This window comes from Medicago truncatula, chromosome 1 (assembly GCF_003473485.1).
Source record: "Medicago truncatula cultivar Jemalong A17 chromosome 1, MtrunA17r5.0-ANR, whole genome shotgun sequence".
In the NCBI taxonomy this organism is placed as follows: domain Eukaryota; kingdom Viridiplantae; phylum Streptophyta; class Magnoliopsida; order Fabales; family Fabaceae; genus Medicago; species Medicago truncatula.
Genome location: NC_053042.1, coordinates 895,028 through 916,380, shown reverse-complemented (window position 1 = coordinate 916,380; position 21,353 = coordinate 895,028). Strand labels below are relative to the sequence as shown.

At 33.7% G+C, this 21,353-nt stretch overlaps 3 protein-coding genes across 3 annotated transcripts; 1 reads left to right on the top strand and 2 right to left on the bottom strand.

Moving 5' to 3' along the window:
• Window positions 1-1,013: 1,013 nt before the first annotated feature.
• On the bottom strand, window positions 1,014-9,765 carry LOC11429602 (2-(3-amino-3-carboxypropyl)histidine synthase subunit 2). Its single transcript, XM_024775200.2, has 10 exons — window positions 9,542-9,765; window positions 8,759-8,982; window positions 8,008-8,116; window positions 7,405-7,759; window positions 6,902-6,971; window positions 6,752-6,819; window positions 3,150-3,265; window positions 2,968-3,074; window positions 2,088-2,224; window positions 1,014-1,553 (listed from the first exon to the last, which is right to left on the bottom strand). The coding sequence occupies exons 1-10, from the start codon at window positions 9,620-9,622 to the stop codon at window positions 1,312-1,314; spliced, it is 1,509 nt and encodes a 502-aa protein (XP_024630968.1). The 5' UTR covers window positions 9,623-9,765; the 3' UTR covers window positions 1,014-1,311.
• A 1,519-nt stretch (window positions 9,766-11,284) lies between these two features.
• Window positions 11,285-13,629, top strand: LOC11429601 (pentatricopeptide repeat-containing protein At4g39620, chloroplastic). The gene is made up of 2 exons (XM_003588494.4): window positions 11,285-11,592; window positions 12,467-13,629. The coding sequence occupies exons 1-2, from the start codon at window positions 11,338-11,340 to the stop codon at window positions 13,496-13,498; spliced, it is 1,287 nt and encodes a 428-aa protein (XP_003588542.1). The 5' UTR covers window positions 11,285-11,337; the 3' UTR covers window positions 13,499-13,629.
• A 1,243-nt stretch (window positions 13,630-14,872) lies between these two features.
• On the bottom strand, window positions 14,873-19,511 carry LOC11430561 (PXMP2/4 family protein 2). Its single transcript, XM_003588493.4, has 3 exons — window positions 19,048-19,511; window positions 16,653-16,756; window positions 14,873-15,663 (listed from the first exon to the last, which is right to left on the bottom strand). Exons 1-3 carry the CDS (start codon window positions 19,198-19,200, stop codon window positions 15,276-15,278), a joined length of 645 nt encoding a protein of 214 aa, XP_003588541.1. The 5' UTR covers window positions 19,201-19,511; the 3' UTR covers window positions 14,873-15,275.
• Window positions 19,512-21,353: the final 1,842 nt, after the last annotated feature.

The following is a 21,353-nucleotide window of genomic DNA, read 5'->3' as shown; positions in this document are numbered from 1 at the left end:
TTTAAGGAAAATGCTTCCTCGGTTGTCAAGTTAGTTGTATTTATGGAACACATCATTTGTGCAAAAAAAAGACTATTAAAAGGCATGCTACTAACTAGTATGAAAATGAATCTTCATTAAATAAAAATATAATCCATCAATCAACGGTCCAAATAAATACGTGATTACGATTGGAAAAAATGATTGGTATTAGGTATTCCCTAGAATGTCTGTGTATTTGTCGAGTAGCCGAATCCCCTCAAGATGACTCCAACTCCCCAGCCATAGTAAGCATAGTACCCTCACATATACGCTATTTGGATTAATCAATCATTTATTGGGTGACCCCACAGAAAATATAACGATGAATCATCAATTTATGGTTCATAATTATTTCTCCAATTTAGTCCATAAACATTGTGAATATAGTTGGTGGTCCTTAAATCCCTAAAATATACAAAAATCTATCAATTTAACATCATAACTGCAAGGACTAAATTAACATGTTTTAAATAGTTATTATATTTATATAATTTAAGGATTAAATTGGAGAAAGATTGATAGTTTGGTGATTATATTTATTATTTGTTCAAAATTTAATATAGTTTGGTGATAAGCACCAATTTTTTGTATATTGTTATGAATTGAAGGTATTTTTTTAGAGTGTATTGAAGGTACTTATTGACTTTAATTTGGTAAAATTTTGTCCACTTAACCCTGTATTTGTAAGTAGTTTAATTAAGTAGTGTATAAAGTAGTTTGTTTTGTGAAAGATTGATATTTACATATTTTCTTGTTTTGTAGGCAAGTGAAGAATGAATGGGCAAAGCAAGGAAGCCAACCAAGTAGTATTGAAGTCAATAGGGAGAATGATTGAAGACCTAAATTCGCTTTGTGAGAATCAATCTTCTAAGTGAACTCAAGACGGAAGGTCGTCATATTTTACAGAGAAAATGATATGACGAATTAAGTTGGTTTCAACAAACTTTGGCCTACATTTACCATGAAAAAAATGTCAATTTGGTGGTAGTACCTTGTCAAATAAATTATAATTCCTTCCATAATTTGTGTTTGAAATAAGTAAAAAGAAATACATTACAGCCTTTGCAAAAAGAAAATAAATACATCACAACTACAAAACACTTACAAAGATACGGACACAACAATACTAATTTAAGAAAATTAATTATTTGAATGTAATCACATGTGTCGGTGCTAAAAGAACAATCAATATCTATGCTCTTCTTTCCCTTCTCACATGCTAACATTGCTGATACTCTCATTCATTACAATCAAATGCAAAGAAAACACTACATCCTTGAGCCATAAATCTCAATGTTTGTTATTCTCATCCTCATACCCGGCTGCCCTTCCTTTCCTACCTATGACAAATGACTGTGGGGTGGTGTTGTCATCAGGTATATTCAGACCTTGATAAGTTCGATTAGCGAAAAATTCTGCTCCTGATTTAGCACCCCCTTTGATTATAGAATTACAGTTGTCCCGCAACTGTAGTGCCTTCTCTGTTGCATTGGCTAGAGCAAGATCTTCTCTTTCTTCCTCAACATTATTTTCTGACGAGTTACAACAAAACAAATTTAGTGACAGCTTACTCCATAAAATTGACCAATTTCATGTTTGTTCCAATATGGTGGAATCAGATTTCTTAGAAATTATTTGGACGATCATTTAGTTGTCCAACAACTTATTTATTTGTATGTTGTGTAGATACGATTTCGTTTTTATATCAGTTTTCTCTCTCTCATCGAGTCAATGTTGTATTTTTATACGGTTGTCAAATGCGTTGTCTAGTTTTGGTAGCTCAAATAACATTGCTCTTCCTTTAATGTAGACCGACCATTTTCGCTAACCACAACATATCTTCACTAAATAAAACGGTCATTTAAAAAAAATAACCCTAATTGAAGTGCCATTCAGCGTGTGTTTGGGTTTTAACTGAACTACAGTGTCACTATGCATTGGGTTCAAAGCAACAGCTTGTTGCTTCACGAAATCACGGTGAACAACTGTGACACGAGTATGAAGAAGGAAACGCATAACCAAATGTAGGCTTGTTCGCTAACATAGAAGCAAGGAATAAAGACTACCTTGATTTTCAAAATCTTCGACATATCCACCCTTTAAGAATGAAAAACGTGCTTCTTCCTGGTTTCCAACTTGTACTTGAGGAAGATTAATTAGATCTCCAAATCCCATTACATAGGCTCCTGTCCACTGGCTTCCCCTGGAAATAGATTAATACAATAGCATCAGAAACTGAGAAATGTAAATCATACTAGTCGAAAAGCCTGTAAAGAAGCAAGATATGCCTTCACATGTATTCAGGTATAGATGTAAATAAAGATAGATTGTAATAAATCCATATCTGAAGTACATGCAGAGAGCATAAAATAAAAGTCGGAATATTATTATTTAGAGATATTTACAAATTCTGTCTTTGTAGAACCAAGTATGCAGAAGCCACAACAATGTGTGTGCAGTAAATCCAAAGGAAGAATAAGAAACTAATGGTTTTATAACAATGATGTCAAAGATAAGGCATGTGATTGGGTGACTAAGTGAAGGTGAGGCTGTTCATGTGTGGACGGCGACCAGATCCAAAGTTTCCACAATAAATTGGATCATGTAGAAGTTAATGAGAAAAATCAATCATAGCAGTTTGTTAATACAAAGAAAATCAAATGAGTCATGTGATCCAGTAAGTTAACAAGTACCAAGCTTATGTGGAAGTTAGATGCCCGGTAACCCCTAGATAGAATATTTGGTTATTTCCCCTTTTACATGGTTGCAGTTATATCCAATTACAATTTACAACATTGATTGGTTATATCTGGTTACAACATGTATCGGTTATATACAATTTCAATATACATCAATTTACAAGGAATTAATCTTTGAAATCACGAGGGAAGACACTAAAAAGGAGAAAACTTGTGATACATAGGTCTGAATCACTGCAACACGTACCTGTTGAAAGCAATTGTTGCTTCAAAGGGAGTAATAACAGGAGCTAGATAGTCTTTGCTGTCCAGTAAAGCAGTTTGGGCACAAGAGACGTATAAGAATACATCACACTGATGAAAAACAAAGTGTTAGTAAACTTTCGGACAAAAACAGCTAAAGCTGAAGTACAATGAATCAAGCTTCACCTCAGGAAAGTTAGCAAGTTTAGCTGGGTTAGGTTTTCCCATAACCAAAGTATAGGCCTTCTTGCCTGCCGCAGTAATAAGCCCCATCATCTGATTAATTATGTGTAGATAACCAGCTGCATCAAGATTCAGTATGATAAATTAACCCCATTTATGTTGTAAGCAAACAGTAAAATAAATTCTTTACTGACAAACAGTGATGCACCGATATGCAAAAACATTGAGAGTGTAATTTAACTCAATTTAGTGCATATAATCATATCAATGTCTACAGTCAAGGCAATTACTTTCCCACACAATAAATGGACCAGTTCAATTCTGTGGTTAATGCTGATTAACCATGAATGCAGCGAACCATTCCTTTTTATTTGCTTACTAGTGAACGCATTTGGGTTATACTACATTTCCCACACAATCTTCTAATACTTATTCTATAACCTATCAATATAAAAATCTTCAAGAAACCTCTCAATTCAAACACATAAAAAAACAAAATTCAAAACACCTTCAGCATGGAGAACATTTACAAACGAAAATGCAAATGATTAAGAATAGGAACCAACTACTTCCATTATGTCTTCATTGTAAAAATACTAATGATAACAAGACTTTGGTCAAAGAAGAAGAAAACGTTATAGTATACTTGATATCAGAAAGTACAAAATTTATTTTTTACAGCATATTATTTGATAAAATGCTTACATCTTTTATGCAATTTAATTCATAGTAACCAAGAAGCTGATCAACCATATAAAGTGGAAAATGGATATTTTCCTGATTGGCATCCTCACTTATTTCGTCAAGTGATAATCATGTCATGTCTTGATGAGATGCTCACGTCCTTATGAGGTAATGTTTTAGTATCCATTTTTTTCGTTTCCATGAATTAATGTATATATATTCTATGTGTGTGTTGCTTAACCAATATAATCTGAAACATGCACATGAATTTTCGATAGAAAATGAGGTGTACAGTGTTAATATTATTTTTTTAATTACTATTACAGTTTTTAAATGTATATAACTTTTTTCCCACAATTTCATATTATTTTGACGATTATCGGTTTGTTCTATTCTTGCACACCTTGTTTTACACACTTTTTCAACTATTATCGGAGTTAACACAAACGATAACAATGTTGGAGACGTCCTGTTCATAGCCGTCTTCTTGTTGTCAGGTGTTTTCTTTTTTGACAAGTTCTTGTTGTCAAGTGTTAATTACAGTTCGACCAAAGCCCTCTTTTTGTTGTAAGGATGCATTGTCAATTGACTACTAACCGCACTTTACTTGCCAACGACAAAAATCATCCTTACAAGAAGAGGGATTTAGTTGAACTGTGACAACAAAAAGACGACTATGAACAGTTGTCTCCAATATTATTATCCTGTGTTAATCCCTGGTAAATAGTTGAAAAAGTTTGTTAAACAATTGTGCAAGAATAGATCAAAATAATATGAAATAGAGGGGGAAAAAATGAGACAGCTAAAAACTGCTGTAGTAATTAAAAAATAATATAATCACTGTACATCTCATTTTCCATAGAGAATTCATTTACATGTTTCAAATTATATTGGTTAAGCAATACACACATTGAATATATATATCGATTCATGGAAACAAAAAAGATGACTGATTAAACGTTACCTCGTAAGGACATGAGCACCTCGTTAGGACAAGATCATCACTTCTTCGATGAAATAAGTGAGGATGTCAATCAGGAAAATATCCATTTCCCACTTTAGATGGTTGATCAGCTTCTTGGTTACTATGAATTAAATCACAAAAATAGGAGATGTAAGCACTTTATCAAGCAATATGCTGTAAAAAAAAAATGTTAAAAAAAAATTACCTTTCTGTTCTAATATCAAATTACTAGAGAAAAAAACCTCCTTAGCTAGAAGCTTGTTATCATCCTTTCTTTTAGACAATGGAAATGCAACGGAAGTAGTTGAACCTTGTTCACACCATTTCGTTTTCGTTTTAATTGTTCTCCATAGTGAAGGTGTTTTCAATTTCGTTTTTTATGGGTTGTGTTTGAATTGGCAGACTTTGGAAAATGAAATATAAACCAATGCATTCACTAGTAAACAAATGAAAATGAATGGTTCAGTGCATTCATGATTTATCAGCATTAACCATAGAAATGAATTGGAACATAAATTGTGTGGGAAATGTAATTGCTTTGCCCTTAGAAATTGATAATGATTATATGCAGGAAATTGGGTTAAATTCCAGAGTTGGGATATGAAAAAGCAAGCTACTATAATAATGTCTTATTTTATTGTTTTTGGGAATACTAATGTATCATATTTTGAGGCATGCAGTGCATCAATTCTATAAGTTGGAAAATGAAAGGAAAATGATTATATGCTACTAATCTATTATATATTAAGAGGTTAAATAAATTTTCTGTCCCTATAAATATACTAACTTTTGTTTTTAGTTCCGACAAAAAATTCCATTATACTTCCATTCCATCCCTCAAATACTCTTTTTTAACCGAATGTTGCCCAAAGCTGTTTTGTATTTATTTTGTTTGTTTGTTGGGCTTCAAGTTGAGTCTATAGTTTCTATTTTCTGTTTTAAAATTAAAATAAAACAAAACTTATAGCATAATAACCTAACTAATCAAAACAAAGTTTATCCAGCTACTTAATAATAGTAATAAAACAAACTTTATAATAATGTAACAAATTAAATAATACTAACATATTATATACCATCTATATATATGCATAATGATACATAAAGCATGATGAAATATACTAAAGTAAAAACAATAATATAATAAGTAGAAGGAAAAAAAAATCTTACTTAGTTTATGGTGTTTTATTTATATATATGTGTCTCAAATGTATCGTATCCTAGACTTTTTAAGGAACAACATATCGATGTATCTGATACGTATCGTGTTTGTGCTTCATAACTCACATATCATAACAGTACGCGCTATAGAGATCATTTGTTATTTATCATGAATGGGTTATCAAATGAAAATACATGAATAGTTTTTAATTGTTATTATCTCTAACACAGCCCCTCACACAAGAGCCCTTTGGACTTGAATAATGGATAGTACACAAGTCCATTTACCTTGTGCTGAAAATTAACATTTAATTAGAAAAATGGAGGCAGCAAGGATTGAACTGTAAACAACTTGGTCATAGAGGCTTTGCTTTCATGTCTTGAACAAACTATCCAAAAAGCTTAAGCTATTACTTGAAGATACATGAATGGTTTTACATTACATCATTAACATTATTCAGTCCTGCTATTTCCATAAACCATGATTAAGACTATGACTCGTGCACCATATAACTGATTATTCTATAAAAAAAATAAAAATCCGGCAATATATATTAGAACAAAAATGTTTCATAAGTCAAGTATACATTCTTCTCTTTTCATTTTAGGTTAGTAACAAGGGTTGCCTCCTAGCTGGATACTTTTCTCATTTCAATTAGTTGATTAATTCAAACTTACTTGAGAAAATCAAAATCATGCTTAATAAGGTGTGACGATATCAATTTATATATATTTATGTTACTTAGCAGTCACTATGCAAGAAAAGAAAAACAAAATATTGACAAATAAAACATACCAACTCCAAGAGTTCCAACCAAAATTCCAACAATATTAGCATCCTTAGCCCTCTCCACCAGGTAATATCTGCATAGTTCTCAGCTTAGTAAATTTCAAAGACATAAGATGGTTTTACAAAAGGATAGTGTGTTCGTATTGTGATACATACCTACGTTTAAGAATCCTCCTCTGTTGAGACAAGTCTGCCACCATTTGACTTTTAGTTGCATCATACCTGACTAAAACCAACATCATTATTAAAACAATATCTAAAAAGAACCTATACCAAGAAAGGAGTCAAGGGGAATTCACTCTAGATACATGATACGGGTATAAAATAAGGATTTCAAACAATGCAATAATATCGGGGAGATTATCTACCCAAAATAAATTATTTTGTTAGACATGCAGAACTAAGAAGATGATATTTGTTTAACAGGTTTCCTTGTGTCATAACATGATAAAAGATACCGCATTGTAAAGCAAAAGAATTGAAATAAAATTGTTAGGTTGAGTATTTGTTATAATCACTTAATGCAAACATGCAAAGGTCCCATGAAGTTGAAAAAGAAGGATAAGTTTCTACATGTTGTAGCAATTATTAGTGAGGGAATCGTAAAAATACAGACACATTAGGACAAATTTCAGAAACGATTGGGGTAAATTATTAACCTATTTCACAGGCATTGAATCTGAGCACAACATTTGCAAAAGCAGAATTATCATGTCCAATCCAAAAGAGCGAGTAGTCTTCCATGCTTTGACCCTCAAGTAATTTCCAAGTCAAACCTCCAATACTATATGCAGCCCCACTTGCCCCATCAGAACTGGAATTATCACCACAACCACAGGTTTCTTCTTGGAGGTCGTTTAATTTTTTAGTATCTTTCGATGGAAACATATATGGAGATGGAACATCAGCAAAGTGAACTTCTGACTTGGGGTCAGATGTGCAAAAAGTTGATGATTCTAACAGTGCTTTTCTAACTTGTTGTATTGAATGTGCGTATTCCAACCCATAAAGGACCTACAATTGGAGAACAAATGGTCCAAAAAACAAAGAAAGTAAGAAACTTGTATTGATAAAATAGCCTTAAAACTTGTCTAGCCTAGGCTTGCAGAAAAACAACAAAAAAAATATCCACATTGCATGCACAATAGAATACATCAGCCCAACCGAGCTTTGTAAAAATGTGAAAAAGGACACTTAACAAATATTCATGAAACTTTCAGTTAATAAATTATATGACAATTGCAGCTTTATATTTAATATACCATGATGGGCTTGCTACTTGTCAGAGCATATTGTGACATACTTTCAACACAATCAGCTAGGCCAATGGAAGCCTTCCCAAAAACAAAAAAAGCTGGTAGAGTTGTTGTCCTGTAGAGAGAGAAAAAAGGACGTCAATCGAAGCACGTGAAGTAAAATATCAACCTATAAGCAGCATACAGAATTAAATAGCAATCAATTGTTCCCACAGAATATGTAAGAACATTTGAACAGAGGTACTTAGGGTGCGTTTGATTTGCTAAAAAATAGGGGACTGGACAACTTTTTTTGTACCCTGTTTGATTTAGAAATTGGACATGGGACTAGACAAAACAGGTAGCAAAGGACTGAACAAAAACAAGAATTCTTGTCCCTCACCAAACCATGGGATAACTTTTTGTCCAGAGTACAAAAATACCCTATCTATTTACCAACATAAAAAGTATTATCTCTCTCCAATAGAGTTCTGTCTTGTATTGTACTATTTTGTTCAGTACTACTGTTTTGCGAATCAAACGCATTCTTAAGGAATGAATTGAATCCAAAAGTAATTTTGCAAATCATGCTATTTTTTCCACATTGCAAAATAGATGATATAATATGTGTTGAAACAACAAAAAGGACTAGACAGTATCATTAACAGATAGTTATAATCATATCAAGACTTCTCTATACTTTATAACAAGATATGAGAAAAGAAAGATAGCTAAATAAGCCAAATTCAAGATTACAAAAAAAGAAATTGTCACTCACGGGCTAAAACATGTATGTCCATAATGAATGACACAGTCAGCATTAATGTGTGATGCTCCAACTTCATCAACACAACAACTTCCATAGGCCGTATCTGCCATCACAAACAATCCAATGTCTGGCTCATCCCCGCTTCCTGTAGTATCAGATTCTCTCAATGATCGAAGTCTCTTGCGGAGTACACTGACCACTCTTGTTGAATCCTTCAGAAGATCATCTGGAAACTGAAATTCACACAGAAAAAATCATTGCAATCAATACAAACAAGTAATTTTGGTTGTTTTGCAAGGAAAATTGATCCATGAAAACCAACAAAATTCAAATTTTAAGGATTGGGGTAATGTTGATAAAGACAAAAATTTAAGCGCTAAACCTTAACAATGTATTACTTTTTAATTTCTTCAGCTTCTAAGCACTAAACAAGAGCTTATGGAAACAGCTAATGACATGCCTCTAAGGATAGCTTATATGAAAAAACCAAAAAACCAAGCCTTATCCCACTAGGTGGGATCACCAGCTTATATGAAAAAAAATTGACTTAATTTTATCTTTTGTTATAAAAATAGTTTATACATAAGCACTTATATGATAAGCGCTTAACTTGGATTGCTTATTGAGCTTACCTAGTGACATGAGTAGATGTAATTTATAAAAACAGTTTGCGACATGTCCATAGCTTTTTCAACTTAATTCCATAAGCTCTTTAGGATTGCTTATGAAAACAGTTTTGACTTAATTTTTTGTTATGCAAATAGCTTAAAAATAAGAGGAATGGGGACTTACTTGTAGAGCAACTCTGGTGAATTTATGAGTACGAATGAAATCAGCAGTGGTGGCAATATCGTAATTTGATTCAAAATCCATTGCCAAAGTGAAGGAACTCCGGCTGCGTTTTCCGATCAGGTTTGGATTTTTACGGCAGAGATGAGTTTTCACTGTGACTCTAACTCGTGTATCTGAATTCAGATTCCGAGCTGCTGAGTTTTTGTTTGTGTAGGGTTTTAAAAAAAAATTCCTAAAAGAGGGGTTTAATTCTAGTTTTTGTCCTCTATTTTATCAATTATTAGTATTTTAGTCATCATATTTTTTATTTTGCAATTTTGATCCCTTTAATTGTAAAAATTGTTAATATTTTGCATGAATTAAAAAAAAAAAAATAGTTTTAGTCCTTGCTAAATTCAAACTTACATAATAATAATAATCTTTGATATTTTAATTTTTTTAATGATTGTTTTGCATGCAGCGTTTGGAACATTTTAAAAAAAAATCCACAAAAATGAACTCAAATTTCAATTTCTAAGTCCATATTTATTATTACTTTTATTTATTTTTTTTACAAATGTTTATTATTACTTTTACATTGAAATTTTAATGTCTAAACAAATTCTTATTTAATTTATTCCAGCATAAAAATCTTTAATTTTTTTAAACTAACTTTTATAATGTTTTAACATTTATGCAAAAAATCCTTTTAAAACGTAAGCATTATTAAATATATTTAAACTTCGCACCAACTAAAACTATGTAATGGAAAAGTTGGGACAACTGAGCAAGGGGGATAATTATTTCTCAAGACCACTAACTCAAAACGTGGGTTGTTTAAGGCTCAAAATTGAGTCAACTACATACTTAAACTGGACAATAATGCATAACCTACGATTTGTTTACCCCAATGCCAATAATTGCCTTGAGGAATGAGGGATTGGACACATTCAGTGGTGGAGCTATGCATAAAGAAATTGTGTCAGAGAATCATGTCACTAACATGAGAGTTATCTCTCACACCCACGAGAGCTAATTACCTCGACTGAAGTAAGAGCCTGATACTTGGCCCAATCGATCCAAGAGAGGCAGGAAATAGAGAGCCAAATGACTTGAAATTCTTTATCTTATGAGGTTTGTTGTATTGGCTATAGAGTTTGAAGAAGATGTGAAGAGCTAGAAACATGTTTAATCTAAAAGATAGGAGTCGAGTATAACTGAAAACGATCGGCTATGTTTAAATATGCGATGAAGTGTAAAAGGGATACCTGTCATCTTCCAAGACAAGTAAAAGTGAGTGTTGGGAAGAGTGATCCAGTAGTAGGGAAAAGAATAATGAAAGATGGTTGGCCGAAGTAAAAGGTGGCGTAATACATCTCCATCCCCTACTTTACGATGCAATGACACTCGCGACTTCAATTAATCGTGTCACATCATTTCATTTCTCATAGATCAACCGATGATGCAACAAATAGGGCATTTGTTTACTCCTATAAATAATTGTCATGTTAGCCGAACTCGACAAGTAAACGATTACGGCAATCAAACGAGGGAGCCCTCAAATGAGTGAATGGCATGTGATGTTGGAACAACCGAACGTGGGAGCTGATTCTTTGTCAAAATCACTTACTTAAAATACGGCTTGTTGGAACAACCGAACAAGGGACTCGATTTTTTCCCAAGGCCACTTAGTGATAACATGGCTCGTTGGGACACTCACTAAGATTACTTAATTAAAAAATAAAAAATACTTTTTTTTTTGTTAAAAAGAAAAATATAGCTTAAAGTTGAAATTCTCCTTCCGAGATGAAGAAGAAATGGCATCAGGAATTAGGGTTTTAAGCATAGCAAGAAAGAGTTACAGTGGAAGAATCCCACACAATTTCTTCTTCCGCAACCACTCCTCCAATTCTAAATCAAATTCAAATCCTCTTCTCCACAAATTGCTTCATCTTCCCAATTCACACATCAAACCCACGCTAGATCACGAATTTCCCTCCCTTCCCACCTCACTACTCTCTTTCGACTTTCTCATTACCTCTCTATCCCCTTCTTCTCAAAAACCCAATTTGGTAATCACTCTCTCCTTCAATTCATTCATGTTTCACATCAGCAAAAGTTTTTTATTTTTTATTTATTTTATATAAACAATTATTTACACTTGAATAGAAGGCAAGCGGGCAACAAGCTGCGCCGCTAGACCTTTTTGGATGGCAAAACCAATCCTTGTGAACACAATTCATGGACTTAGGAGACATGACATTGCTATGCATGACCTTTTGAACCTTTTTATTTTAAGCTAGGAATGTTGATTTAGTTGACAAGGTTAGACGTTAATCACTTTTACGTTGTGAGCTATGTATCGTACACATGGACATTGGATACGACACTAGGTCCTCATGACTCATGAGGTATGAAGTACAAACATTTGACACGACACTGATACATAGACAAATATTGGGTTGAAAAAAATAGAATGATTGAATGTAAATACCTATGTCGGTGTCGTATCAGTGTTTGACGTAAACATGTCAAAAACTAGACACGTCATCTTAAATGTAAAGTGTCCGTGCTAAGTAGCTTGTGAGTCTAATGGCCCAACTCATCAAAACTTTTGTTTTGGGTTTCATATGGGTTCCCTCCATTGGAGATAATCCTATTCGAGGCAGTGTCGGGCAATAAATGTGGGCACGTCTCCCAGCTGAGATTTTAGCATTAGTTAGCCCTGATGTGGGAGACTAGTTTTTTCAACTAGATCAACCCCCGTTTGTAACTCATCAAAACTTTTTTACCATAAAAGTGAAGATTTTAATCCCATAAAGTTTTTTCTTTGCCTAAAGATTTTACCAAATTATGTGATGACTTTTGTGTACAATGTAGTTTTAGTTACCAGTTATGCTTCTTAGATTCATTATAGAGATTTTGATAATCAATATTTTAATTCAGGTTTTGGAATGGATTTTGGAGAAATTGCTCAAAGAAAATGTAAAAGACCATGGTCGCTTCTCTGAGCTCATCTTTTTATGTGGAAAGCTGAAGAATGTGCAACTAGGAATTAATGTTTTTACTTCCATGGAGGGTGTTGGAGTTAAACCAACATCCCTGGTTTTCAATTCCCTTATAAGTGCATGTTTGTCTTCCCATGACATTGTTACAGCGTATAGTTTATTTGAGATCATGGAGAGTTCAGAGAACTACAAACCTGATTTTCACACTTATAATAACTTCATTTCAGCATTTTCAAAATCAGGGAATGTTGATGCCATGTTAGCTTGGTACTCAGCTAAAAAGGCTACTGGACTTGGTCCTGATCTTCAAACGTTTGAATCGGTTATATCAGGCTGTGTTAATTCGAAAAACTACGAGATTGCTGATAGAGTTTTTGAAGAAATGAAGATTTCTGAAATGATACCTAATGTTACCATACTTGAAAGTATGCTTAAAGGGTTTTGCTCACAAAAGAGTTTGTGTCGAGCTAACGAATTTTTTAAGTTTGTGCTAGATAACAGATGGCAAATCAGTGAAACCATGGCTGCGATGTTAGTAGTATTGTATCATGAACAAGGGCAAGTTGAAAAGATGGAGGAACTACTCGAAACGATAACAAGTTATCCAATTGATTCTGGTGTCCTCTCCCAAATACATTGTGGGATTGTAACGATGTATGCCATGTTGGATAGATTGGACGAAGTAGAGTTATCTGTGGGTAGAATGCTGAAACAAGGGATGTCATTCACAAGTTCAGATGATGTCGAAAAGGTTATTTGCTCATACTTTAGGAAGGAAGCTTATGATAGGTTAGATATATTCTTGGAATGTATAAAGAACTGCTATGTGCATACCAGATCAACTTATGATTTATTGATATCTGGCTATAGAAGAGCAAACTTGCATGAAAAAGTAGATTTAGTGTTGGCAGACATGGAATCAGTGGGATTGGCAGACATGAAAATGTGGGATTTAGTGTTGTTAAATTAAGTTTTCTGGATAGCAGGATTATCAGGTCATCTTATGAATCTCAACATTGTAATTTTTATAATCTAACCAACAAAAACTAGTATACTTAGGCTGTTCGAACTTGCTTTGTTTGATTTGTTTCAACATTCCTATATATTATTATTAACTGTCAATTGCTGGATTACCATTGTTGAAACCTATTCTTGCGATACACTAAAACTTGGATCACTTAAATTAACTTTTTATGTTAGATATGTTCTGCCATGATCATCTATATCACAAATCACTCACTTTCCTTGGTGTGGGTTGCTGAAGAAGACAGTTTAGCTGCCAATATCAAGGTTGATGGAGTTGGTGTAGAATTGTGCTTGCAATTATTTTTTGGCTTAATTGCACTTTTGGATCCCTATCTTTCCAAAAGTTGCGGTTATGGTCCCCTAACTAATTTAAATACAAAAGAGCCCCCTATGTTTTGATTTTTTGGCAGTTTTGGACCCCCAGTCCATTAGTAAGGTGCCATGTGGCCCCCTAAATAATACACATGGCACCTCACTAATGGACTGGGGGTCCAAAACTGCCAAAGAATCAAAACATAGGGGGATGTTTTGTATTTAAATTAGTTAGGGGGCTATAACCGCAACTTTTGGAAAGATAGGGGTCCAAAAGTGCAATTAAGCCTTATTTTTTTAGTTTAGATCCATGTCTGACAAGTATGCTTTTGAATTAACTGATTTTGTAAATTGATTGGTTGCAATTGATTTTGAAATAAGTGATTTATGTTTGAATGTTTTAAGAAGCAAATTTCATCCCAATACATTTTTTTAATCACTTGATTATGAACAAAATCAATTTTATTCAAAATAACTCAAAAGCTTCATTCTTAGTAAAATCAGGTTTGACGGTTGGGAAAAAATAATCAACTTTGTCCATATCACATGCATACAATTGCGGAAAGTTAAGATGAAATGTCACCATAGATGATAGAGATGACAAAGACCGATAGTTTGACATATTATCTAACACCTTTCATAAACTTAAGATTGTTCAACTAAATAGGTCAGAGAACAAAATGAAAAGGTTAAATTTGTTGAGAATAGTTGAAAAACAACTAGTTTGTTATAGATCAAAACGGAAGAAAATAAATGATCTGAAAAGAGAAGGAGAGTCTTAGCAGTTATGTAAAGAAGGGGGAAAATTGATAGTATTTTTCTGTGCCATAAGTATGATTCTATCAATATTTCTTCATGTGATGATTTTGAGCAACAAAAAAACTTTCGTCAATATTATCTATCATCATGAAAACCCTGGAAAAAAATGTAGTCTCTTGCTCGAAAAAAGTAGCAGAGCTCCCCAACAGAAATGAAAGAAGCAAATGCATTATTCTAGAGAGCAATATAGAACCAAAATCAAGCACCTAATAATTCATGTCTTATACATACAGAGACTACATCAAGTAAAATTCTATAAGGTAAAAATGATTAGATAAAAAACATTACAAATCAAGCAAAAATATTTGGTAAAACTAGGATGTCCACAGAGTAAAGTCTAGAGAGTAATTAGCAAATGTGACTTTGATTTATTCCATGGAATATGTGTCAACTTGTATTTAAGATGAAATCATTAATCACATCATATGATAAAGAAATTTCATCACTTCCAGAATTAAAATTCCGAAAGTCGTACAATCTAGTCACTTGATTATACGCAATCTAATCTAGTCACTTGTTCTCAGAAATGAACTTCACGGGAAAGGCTCGATTGAGAGATTTTAAAGCACTTATCAAACTTGACAACACGGTTACTTCAGAGGTAGAAACGACTTCACCCATTCTTTCCACGGAGCGTCCTGTTGTTGCTCAACCCAAGACAAGAAGCAGCTATCCAACAAGCAGAAGAAGTTCACATAAAGGAGCTGATACCTTACAGGTACATACCGAAAATTTGCAACTTGAACAACTGGCCATATGCCTCCTTCTAAAATCAAAGCTGGGAGAAAGTCTCTCTTCACATCCTCTTTTATTTGAGGAACACTCTTTCCAGTAGAAAAACCCATGTAAGTGAAAAACACAAGTAAATCCAATGGTCCAAAGAGAAAGCCATCGGCGCCAACTTTGGCAGCAACAAAGCGGAAGGAATTGGGTTTAAGCAAGAGTCTATGTCTTATAAACTTGTCCAGACCTTCATACCTATAATGATTAACATAATTAGAACAAGGAGAATTGGCAAGTTGATTTGTTTGATTACAGAGTAAATAGTACTTGATAACATCTCTCTCCCCAGAACGAAGAACAAACATTCTAGTAGATACAAAAACATGCATATAAAAGATCTAGAGCCCAAAATATTTTAATGAGTAATGGAACAGCTGCTAGATCTAGAGCCCAAAATTAAAGATCAAAGTCGTTGGCTGCAGTGTTGTCAATCGAAGATGGCGGAAAATGGCGGTTATCTGTTTAGAAAGCCATACCGCTATAATGCTACTGATCAGGCCTTAAATGCCAAGCTACGCATGTAATGTGCACATTTTTAAATTTTGGCTTGGGCCTAGCTCAACCCTGACAAAACCGGCTTGTATTGTGAGGGATGTCTCCCAACTATAAAGTGATTTTCAGGTCATATCTCATAATAAACATGTGTTCAATTTGAAGTGTCGGTGCTATATAGAATTTCTAATAAACAAACCCATGATTATTACTGATTTAATTTAAGCTTGTTATTTTCGGATATCCAATCATATGCATTTGAATTTGATAAAGGAAGAGAAAAATTAAAAATAAGAGATGCAACATGAACTATTGTGAGAGTGAGACTGAGAATGGTAAGTGGGTGAGTGTAAGTTCAAGAATGAGGACTTCCTTTAATACATTAGGGTGAATTCATTGAAAAAACCTAGCCATCATTATTTTACAGGGTATCAAGACACAGCTGTTACTTTGAACACCATTTTACAGGGTGGATTCATTGAATTATAACTTCTAATAATGAGACTAAAAAAGGTATAACAAGAATAAAAATCACTACTTCATTTCTGAACCAACTTCAAAACTTTTCAAAGCCATCCAGGAAAACTAATGCTGATTCAGGATCTGAAAATCAGGAAAGAAAAAAACCTTCCACAATAACAGCCCTAACGAATAACAAGCCAGTATAATTTAAAAAAGGCTATGTTTTTTACCAGTAGTGACCAACAGGGCCAACGAATGCTAATCCAAACAAGCTAGTTGTAGACACCCGTTTCCAGTTGATCTTGAATTCTTTTTTGTCATCCTGTGAGTGAGACTGTTATTAAACAAGAAAAATAAGATTATTAGATGGGTGTTCTTACCAAGAGTAAAATGGCACATCATCATATACTAATATGCAAACTAAAAAAGCGTCTATATATGTAAACAGCAAAGACACAACATGTTAATCCACTATTGAGGATTTTATTTTAAATAATAGTGATCAGTTGCATTTCTGAAATATTGCTGATATATCATCTGCTAAAAACATGTCCTTTGCAGCTTCACTAAAGCCAGAAAAAACAGTGAAATTTATTTTCCGTGTTTCACTATGTTTGGAGAAATGAAAAAGTGAAATTTCTCAGTGTAGTCACCAAAAAATAAATCGAATGTTTCTATACAATTTTACAACACCCAAAAGTTAAAGAGCATTGAGTATTTTAAAGAACAATTGTGGCCCATATTGGCTGCATTGTCCTGCAATTTCCTCCTATTTCGGTATCACAGTGCTGCCACAAGTTAAATCCATAGCATCAAGGTTATCATATTGTGATTCCAATTGTGAATCGGAAAACCTATTTACCGAATTGTAATTGAATCTTACCATGAATGTCGCATAAATCAAATAGAGATCAACAATAACACGACAGAGCAGCAAGCAGAAAGAGAGTGTGAGGTCTGGAGACCAAAGTGAAAGCATTGTCTTCAAACAAGATAAAGGGTTCCAAAAATCATGGATAAACAGCGGAGAAGAGAGGGCAGGAAGAACTATACAGGAATAAGGAATTAGAAAGGAAAAAAAACGCATTTAGAAGGAAGAGCAAAAAAAAAAAAAAAAAAAATTGTGCTAGGGTTGTTTGTTTGTGCATCTGACTTGGGTTATTCAGAAGGCTTGATTTTGGCTGCTTATGCACCATTTAAGAAAGAAAAAGTAAAACCGGAAACAACCCGAGCAGGTCTTCTAGAAACCGGGTTTTGCAACTTAACCTGTTTCTTGGTTGCATCCACAGCGGAATTCATATCATGCAATTCAACGGGACTCCTGATTCGACATTCAGCAAAGTGAATTGGATTTTATGCTGACATTTAAGTATTACATATGCGAACTACAATAAGTATCAATTGTGTTTGATTTCCATAGCCCCTCTGTCTATGGTCCAAATACAAACTAATGATATGTTTCCAAAACTGCATTGCAGCTGCAATTATGGCTGTATCGGAAGCAATTGCTCACAAATTTCTGCAACTTTTGTAATCATAACAGAATTACCCACCCATACAATTTGAAACCCCTTCATTACCATATTTACCTTTAATTTACCGTTCTTTTCTTTCTACGATTCAAGTGCAAAACGGTGTGTTTGGAGTTTCGACAGATGGCAATTATTTGAATGACGACATAAAATCAGTATCTAGGATATCTTTTAAAGGAATAAAACAACAACGGAAACATCCAAGACCTATCCTTGGCATTTACAACCCCAAATTTTCGTCTTTTCAAATTTCGGGGTTGGGAGTTCAAGGATTTCTTTTCCTTCATTGATACATCTTTCCTTTCTGTTCCATGATCACTCATTCCCTTCCATTCTCTATGTTCCACGAAACATACCCTAAACGAATACTAGAATAACATTTCTTTGACTAAACTAACCTTTCACTAAAATCACATGAATGTCATAACATATAAGGGTTTAGAGTGAAAATTAGCAATTCTCCTCCATTAAAATCCCTCCCTTCAACTAAACAAGGTATCTCGTTAAATCTCTCCCTGCCATTTCCTCCCCCCCCCCCTCCATCAACATAACTCTCCTCCCTGTCTTTCAACCAAACAAACCCAAAGTATATGTAGTGTAATCAGTCTCTATGACCTATAAGCACTGACACAGACCTGAAACGACATAGACACGTTGACACTAGTAATAATTTGAAAAAATGACAAAATTGAAAGTAGTCACGTGTGATGGGGTCGTGTCGTGTCAGACAGTAACACATCTCGAATACCAGACACATGAAAACCTCAATCTCAAAAATCTGCTACACCAACAAAAATGGCACATGAAAACACTGACCACCATCACTCATTAACCTAACTCAAAAACAAAATCACATTGTAAAGGTAACAAGAAAACAAAACACCCACATTTGCATGTATCATCTCAAACCCTTTCACAAACAACCACAAAATGCAGGTTAACCTTCCAACAACAAAACTAAAACAAAACCATCACCAATTCAAAAACCACATGCAAAAAACAATCACACCCATTATCAAAAAACACAATCTTTTTCAAAAGGGTATCTAAATATACTCCCATTTCACACAAAAAAAAAAAAAAAAAAAACTACCTCATTTGTAACACCACGTGTCTTTGCAGTGTAGTGAGTAACATACTGAGCAGCAACATCACCAGCACCCCAAATGAATCCAGAGCTAATAACCTGTGTCTTCACAGGATGAACAGCCAAACAATTTTGGTACCATCTCCACAACTTCAACATAATCAAAAATATTCAAAACAACTTATTCAAGAAAATTGGGTATTTTTCTTCTTGATCATGGAAAATTACAACAACCCTTTTCTTGATTTTCACTCAAACGAGTATAACAAACGATTCACCGCAAAAAGAACAAAAAAAGATTGAATTTTTATTTACGTGGATTTATGCTTCTATTTGAAATCGTTTTTGAGGAATTTGTTTGATTTCGTTCGAATGAAGACATTGAGAGATGAAGAAAGGAATGAAATTGGGTCAGTGAGGTGAAGATGAAGAATGAGAATTTGGGTAGTTCAGGTTGCAATTTCTTCCATTGTTAGTGGCGTTATGGTAAATGCATAGAGTGAGTAGGGGTAAAAACGTATTTTCAATAATTATCCTATTTATGGGCCCAGGCTTATATTATAAGTGTATTTGTTATCTCAACCCATCTTTTGTAATTTTATAGGGTTAGGTGTATCTCACGCATTTCGACTATGTGATTAAAATTGGACGATTAAGATTTCAAATAAGTTTTTATATTTATTAATTTAAAATATTGAGCTTGAAATTTAGTGTTGTTGATGTTGATTGAATGATTGAGAAGCGTGTGACTACGTGTTGTCAGAATCATGTGACTGCACTTAATTTGGATTTGATATTATATAAGTAAAATTAGCTCCACACGTAAAAAAGAACCCTTATTTTTGTCACGATCCCCAAACGTATATTTGCATGTTCTTCTAACATGTCTCGTTCTCTAGATCTTGTCTTTGTTCGATGAAACTGAAGACTATTTTCATCACTTTCAGCGACCTTTTCTTCATAATTGCTACAAGTATATCTCGTTGATATTTTTTTTATGCTTGTTGGTTGGTTGTTTGCAATTTATGCTATGGGTTATAATTGATTGATTTTAATTTAATAGTATTTATGTATGGTGCGCAATAAATGAGCTTTTTGTATATAAAAAATATCAATTACATTTGAACGTATATAGTTTGTTGGTGCTTAAGACTTGATATTAAAGTGTATTCTAGTGTTCTTAATCGCTTGTCAATCCTTAGATGACATGTAGATCATGTAGTTGTTTTTTTTAGCGAAGAGATTATGGATTATCAATCATAAAATTCATATCAAGTATTGGAATGTTAATGACAAAGATTTTGTGGTTTTATTATTGTAACAATGTTACGAATATGAAATTGCAAGTGAAAGTAGAGTATCAAACAGGAATTGCAATTGTACTCTTTGTGGAGTATTGGTGACTGAATTGTCACAAAAATCGGCTGATCTAGCCTCCAACTCCTTAGCTTGCTGAACCTCATTGTGAACCAAGGGTTTACCAATGTCAACAAGTTGTTGAAAGACTTGAGACATGATGCCATGTATCCCCATCTCAATTTGTTATCTAATGAAAGATGTTGACATTACTACTTGAGTGTTATGTATTTCAACCATTGTACCTCAGAAACGTTGGGAGCATCCAGAAATCTTGGCAATCCCAACATTTTTTACGGCTCGTTTGATTTATGTTGGCTTCACATTTTGATTGCTAATGATGACAATTGGTTCATACTATCGAAACTCTTTACAAACCTCAAACGCTTGCGTTAAGCGTAATCTTCACCTGGAAACTAAATTTCTCAGTAAAAAAAGGTCGTATTGTCCCACCGGACATGCCAGATTTTTTGACGAAGCAAGAATTTAGTTGAGGTTTGGTTGATGTCCTCGACTATGATTATCTTTTCTTCAAGCGATTACCACTTAGGGAGGAACTCTCTACCTTAGTTGTGGGTTCCCTAACTTCTCCAATAGAGTTTTAAGTATGGCTGTTTTTGGATTTTTCAAGCTACAATAAGCAATGTATTAAAAAAAAGATAAGGGTGGAGAGGTAAATCATAAAAATAAAATAAAAAACTATCTTGTTTGTTTGAATATATATGTCTAGTTACGGTGGACAAACTGAGTATTTATATCAAAACTTATGTTTACTAGTCAAACGTTGTGACCTAAAGTGTTTAGCCTTAACTTAGCCAATTTTGAGGATGGTGTGCGAGTTTCCCTCATTGAGGGGATCATGGCGCCCAACATTCAGATCTTAGTTTCCTCTTTACGGGGTGATCTATTGACACATTCTTTGATGTGTATCTCCATCATGTGTATGGTTCTTCCTT